At 68.1% G+C, this 5,913-nt stretch overlaps 1 protein-coding gene across 1 annotated transcript; it reads left to right on the top strand.

The window, feature by feature from the left end:
* Positions 1-14: 14 nt before the first annotated feature.
* H696_00621 (hypothetical protein) lies at positions 15-5,584 on the top strand (the record flags this gene model as incomplete). The annotated part of the gene is made up of 4 exons (XM_009494501.1): positions 15-258; positions 370-1,260; positions 1,381-4,188; positions 4,452-5,584. The coding sequence occupies 4 exons, from the start codon at positions 15-17 to the stop codon at positions 5,582-5,584; spliced, it is 5,076 nt and encodes a 1,691-aa protein (XP_009492776.1).
* Positions 5,585-5,913: the final 329 nt, after the last annotated feature.

The raw sequence follows: 5,913 nt of genomic DNA on the forward strand, positions 1-5,913 counted from the left end.
GGCTGAGCCGCTTTATGGAGCAGCAGCAGCAGTCATCCGCGGCGGCGGCCCCACCGCCAGTACCGGAAGGGCTAGCCGCTGCGACGGCCATGGCTGCGCCGCCCGACCTTTCAGCCCCCCCTTCCGGGGCCGAGAGCCCACTCCTCACACCCAATGGCACCGGGCCGCGCCCTGCCGCCCACCTGACGGACGACATCGTGGAGGATGGATTCATCCTCATGGACCGGGAATATAACCTGGATCCGGATCACACGCTTGGTATGCGCACGTCTGGTGCCGTGCCGGGATTCCCTCCTGGCCCCGGGCTCTCTGCCCCCCGATGGTTCCCTGTCTAACACGCAAATGCCCCCCCCCCCCCACCATGCCCAGGCTTGCCGCGGTCATCCGTGGCCACGCACGATCCCCGGCTGCCGGATGACAGCCTCAGCCCCGGGAGCGGCTTCGATGATGAGCCGGAGGCTCCATACTCGGAGTCGATGCTGAGCCTGCACACGTCCCCTCGGGGATGGGGTCTAAGCCCGGCGCGCTCGCGCTCCGGCTCCTCGGCCCTGCGATCTGGCTCCAGCCGCGCTCCGAGCGGCGACTCGCCGGCTCTCAGCGAAATCTCCTCGCGTCTGTCAAGTCAGCTGTCCCTTCAGTCTGCCGGCGAGCGGGCCGGCTCGCCGGGCTTCCTCTCCATCAGTCCGTCATCCGATGTGCTTGGCTCAGCCGGCCCCCCCGGGGGCCTGTCCAGCTCGAGCTTCCCCTCCCCGCCAGCGGAGGAGTCATTCCCACGCGACCTCTTCCGCACCAACCCCGAGCCGAATGATATGCTGTCCACCAGCACGGTCCTCGGGTCTTCGCCTCCGAGGCCGACCAATCCCTTTGTGACCCAGACCCCAGGGCCCGGGAGTTCGGGCGCCAGCACCAGTGCCGGCATCGGCACCGGCACCGGCACCGGTACCGGTCGTCTGGCCGAGCCCGATGCCTCTACTCTCCACCTGACCAACGCCCACCCGTATGCCGGCCAGCAGCATCATGCCTACCACAGTCACCATCAAAGTCCGCACCATCTCCTTCATGACAACCATCTGCCCCCCGCCGCGTGTTCGAGCACCGGCGGCGAGCGCCCGGCTGCCGTTGGGCCACAATGCCGGTTGCCGGAACGCAAGCACCAGCACACCCAGCTGGCCGAAGCCATCTTCTACCGGCACCTGATGCGCAGCCCGACCAGCTTCGACGGCCCGTATCTCCTGCCGGGCGAGTATCTCATCGTCCAGCGTGCGCAGCCATCCCCTCCCCTCGCCCGCACCCCTCCCCGGCTCCTTCGCCTTGGTGCTTCTTTTCCATATGCCCCGCCTCCCTGCTCACCTTCTTCCTTTCCTCCTCAACAACGGACAGTCCATTCGGTCATTTTCCAGAACCTCAACCAGCAAATCACCCAGGTGGGCAAGCTGTATGTCTCCTCGGTGCATCTCTTCTTCGCGGATGCCGAGTCCGACACCCGCCAGCAGCTGATCCACTCGGCCCTGGACCCGATGCACTTCCCCAACCGCCGGACCTTCGAGGCTACTCGGGCCATCCTGATCAACCGCAGCATGCGGCGCATTCCGCATGCGCTGATTCGCTTTGTGTCGGATCAGGGGGAGATCCGGCTGGTGGACTCGCGGCGCTTTTTCATCATGTCCCACGGGAATGACTGGATCCTCCAGTACCTGCGCAAGATGGCCTTCAACCAAGCCGGCACGCGGCCGGCTCTGGCCCAAATGCCGGCGACCGGCGTCGGTGCCGCCGCCGGGGGGTCTCTCGGTGGTGGTCCGGGAAGCAGCTCGTCCCTCGGTGGTGGTGGTGGTAGTGGCGGCAGCGGCACGCCCGCCGGCACCGGTCCCGGCGGTGTGTGGGCCCGCGGAGCCGGCAGTCCCCACATGATGGCGGATGTCCCGGGGTCCGGGCCTGGCGCGGGTGCACCTCTCGGCGGGGAGGGGTCTGGCGGCTGCGCCTCCGGCGGCATGTCCCTCGGATCGCCGCAGTTCGCCCAAGATCCGGCCCCAGGGTCGGAGTACTGCTTTGTCGAGCTGCCTGGAGCCCTGCCCGCCCTGGCAACGGGCACCCTGCCAGGTGGACGCGATGTCCTGGCCCACCGGAGCTCTCTGCATTTCGAGCAGGATGCCTTCAACTTCGACCTGCGATTTGCCTACCTCTACTGTCGGATGGGCATCCTCCGGTATTGGGAGCAGGTGGCCTCGCCGGGGCCCTTCCTGGGCAGTGGTGGAATTGGTGGCCCCGGATCCGGAGGTCCCGGAGCCGCGGCTGCCTGCTCGGTCCCGGCGCCGCATCCCGGCCAGAACAATCACCTCCTGGGGGTGGACTTGGCTGGGCCGGCGGGCGGGTCGGCCGCGACTGCGGCGGCTCCCCCCGGGGCCGACCCCGACCGGCCGGGGCTGGTCACCTACATGTCGGTGACCACCACGCGCGAGGCCCTGCTGGTGGCCAGCTTCAGCAGTTGCTGGTCGCCGGATGTGGCCGAAGCGTCGGACTACCGGTGCACGGCCTGCATGCACCGGCCCTGCTCGGGCTGCATGCGTGATTTGCTGGAGGAGCACCCGGACCTGGGGGACCGGCATCCGGCGGTCCTGGACCAGATTTACGACTTCCAAGATCCGCCGCTGGAGCTCCTGGAATCGGTGGACGCCCCGAGCAGTGACCCTTGGCGCGGGGCCCCCGGCGACTATGGCTGGCGCCTGTACAATCCCCAGCGCGAGCTAAATCGCTTGCTCTCGCGCGTGCCGCCGCACGCCAACAATCGCTTTGCCCTGCATAGCATCGAGTATGCGGCTCTCGAGCCGGCTGCCCCGACTGCGACGGAGGCCGGTGCCAATGGGGCGCCCGACACCACCACCACCACCACCCCCGGCATGCTGGCCGGTCCGGGAGGGATATCGGCTTCCATCGGGGGCTCCTCCTCCTCGGGCGGCGCCTCCTCCTCCTTGTCTTCGCCTTCCTTCGCTTCCTCGGCCGGCTCCTCTGCCTCTTCTTCCTCCTCTGCCGGTGGCCCGATTGTGCTCGCCGCGCCGGGGTCAGCCCCGGCAGACTGCCTTGACCCGAAGGTTTCGGCATCGGACTCGCAGCTGCTGGCCGCGGCGGAGACCTCCTTCCAGCAGCCCCACTCGGCCGACTGTCGTGTGTCCCTGTGTGACACGTACCCTCCGCGTGTGGTGTTGCCGTCCTTCGTGCCGACTGGGCCGCACTTCACGCCAACCGCCGCGGCCGGCCGGGGCAGTCGACTGACCGGCGACCAGGCGGTCACCTTCGGCGGGTTTGTCTTCAGCCCGGCAGCCTTGGCGGCGGGTGCCAGCACGGCGGCCGGCTCGGGGGCCGGTTCGGCGGCCTCCGGGTCCAGTGCTCCCGGCACCCCTGGGGGCCCTCCCTCGAATGCCCCCTCGCCGGCTTTCCATTCGCCGGGGAATCCGTCCGGCCTGCCGGAATTGGCGTCCGTGGCAACGATGGCCCGTTCGGCGGCGCAATTCCGCTCGCGTGGTCGCCTGCCCGTGGTCACCTGGGTGTCGCCAGCCGGTGTGGCCCTGGCCCGAGCGTCGCAGCCGATGTCCGGGATGTTTGCGTCGCGCAGTGTCGGCGACGAGGCTCTCTGCTCGGCGCTGGTAGATGCGGCGGCTGTGGCGCAGGCCGACCGGCGGGCCGCCTGGCCACAGGAATTCGGCCCCGTGCGGTTGGTGGTTGGCCCGGCCCCGGGCCGGGTGCTGGACTTTGACAATTCGGACTTCGCCCCGTCGTCGCACTCATCGGCGGCCAACATCCTGCGTGGGGCGCTGGCGTCATTGACCTCGTCGGCCGGATCGGCCACCGGGGCCGGGTCGGCTGCCGGGCGCGGCTCGGCCTCCACACAGGCCGCCAAGCGGGTGGTCTACTCGCCGCATGGGCGCCTACCACAGGCATCGGTAGAGCCGCCCTTCGGGGAAGCGGGCGTGCGCGCGATCCCCGGAGATTCGACAGCGGCGGCTGCCGCAACGGCCGCCACCGCCATGGCGGCGGCCACGGTGGCCGAGACGGCGGTCGTGCCGGCGACTCCCATCCCCGGGCTCTTCATTTTGGACGCGCGGCCGATGTTGACCATGTACTTCCATCGTGCCAAGGGCTTTGGAGCCGAGTCACCGCAGTACTACGGCGCGGATGTGGTCTTCGGGGGCATTGGTGCGTGACATCACCTCGGGGGGCAATGTTGTGGGGGCGCACGGTCCAAGGCCAGGGGGGCTTTGTGCTGGTCTTTGTGCCGGCTGGCCTTCTTCTGGCCGCCTGCCCCATTCCTTCCCTCCTTCCTTCCTTCCTTCCTTCCTTCAGGCCACTGCCGTCGGAGCCGCCATTTCCCGTTGCTGACTCACCTTTCCGCGATGAATGCTTGTCGGGATGCTGCGGCCGCTGCTGCCGGCCATGTATGTGTGCATGCGCCACTGCAGGCAATGTGCAGGTAGTGGCCGGCGCATACCGGCAAATGCGCCTGGCGGCCTTGCAAAAGGCCCCCACCTTTGAGCAGGTCCTGTCGGCGGCCGAGCCGTGGCTGGCTCTGATGGCGCGGATCCTGGCCTCGGCTCACCAGGTCCAGCGGCGGATTCTGCGCGGCCGGTCGACCCTGGTCCATTGCTCGGACGGGTGGGACCGGACGCCGCAGGTTTCCTCATTGGCCACCCTGTCGATGGATGGCTTCCACCGGACGTTGGAGGGGTTCGCGGTGCTGGTCGAGCGCGAGTGGGCCTGGCACGGGCATCAATTTGAGCTGCGCAATGGCCATGCCAATGAGGGCGCCTACACGGATGCCGAATGTGCCCCGATCTTCCTGCAGTGGCTGGACGCGGTGTTCCAGTTGGTCCGGTGCTATCCCGATCGGTTTGAGTTCACCGAGCGTGCGCTGCTGGCCATCGAGCGGGAGATTTACGCCTGCCGGACGGGGACCTTCCGCCAGGACAACCTCCGGCAGCGCTTCTGCCTGAGTCCCTTCTCGGCGTCGGTGTCCGGAAGCGAGGCCGACGGCAAGTCGAATGCCGACCAGGCTGCTGGTGGCTGTGGCGTTGGGGGCTTTGCGGCCGGCAGCGGGGGCAGTGGCGCCGGCGACTCGACCGCCCATTCTCAGAAGGCCGATCCGATGGCCCGGCTGGACCCGGCGCATGGGGCCTGTTGCAGCCGGGCGCGGGAGCTCTCGCGCCAGTCGTCGCAGCTGATGGCCGACTCGGAAACCGGCATGCCCGGGCGCTCCCTCAGCGTGTGGACCCTGCTGGTGGATGCGGTGCGAGCGGGCTATGGCGGGCCGCATGCCTTCCTGAATCCGCGATTCCGGTCAGATCGGGAGCTGGTCCCCGAGGCCGAGCCGCTGGACCTCGGTGTGCTGGCCCACCCGCGAGCCTTGGGCATTTGGCAGGCGGTGCACTTGCGACACTCGCCCCTGCGTAAGGAGCCCTCAACCGGGGAATTGGATGGCATGTTGAAGCGCGCTCGGAATGTCCCCCGGCTGCTGATGGATTCCATGCACCTGGATGAGCGGGACGATCTGTATGAGTATCTGGTTAGCCAGTTTTTCCTGCCCCCGCCTTCCTGAGGGTGGGTGTGGGTTCCTTGCCACCCTTCCTTCGGTGTCCCTCCCTCCCTCGGCCGGACGTGTGTGCGCCGCCACATTTCGGCGCACAGGTATGTATGCGCACGTGCGAGCAAGCGAGGAGACATTCGTGCACCTCCCCCTCCCTGAGTCCTTGACATCTGCCTGCAGCGCAGACGATAATAGAATATGCTGCATTGTTGGTGTCCCCCCTCCTCTCGCCCCTCCCTCCGAGGAAAAAAAAAAAAAGGAAAAGAAAACCCCACGACTTGCTTCCCTGTCTTCCCCCCATCCACTGAGCTGGCAGCATACCCCATGTCTTCGGGGGGGGG

This window comes from Fonticula alba (assembly GCF_000388065.1).
Source record: "Fonticula alba strain ATCC 38817 unplaced genomic scaffold supercont2.1, whole genome shotgun sequence".
In the NCBI taxonomy this organism is placed as follows: domain Eukaryota; order Rotosphaerida; family Fonticulaceae; genus Fonticula; species Fonticula alba.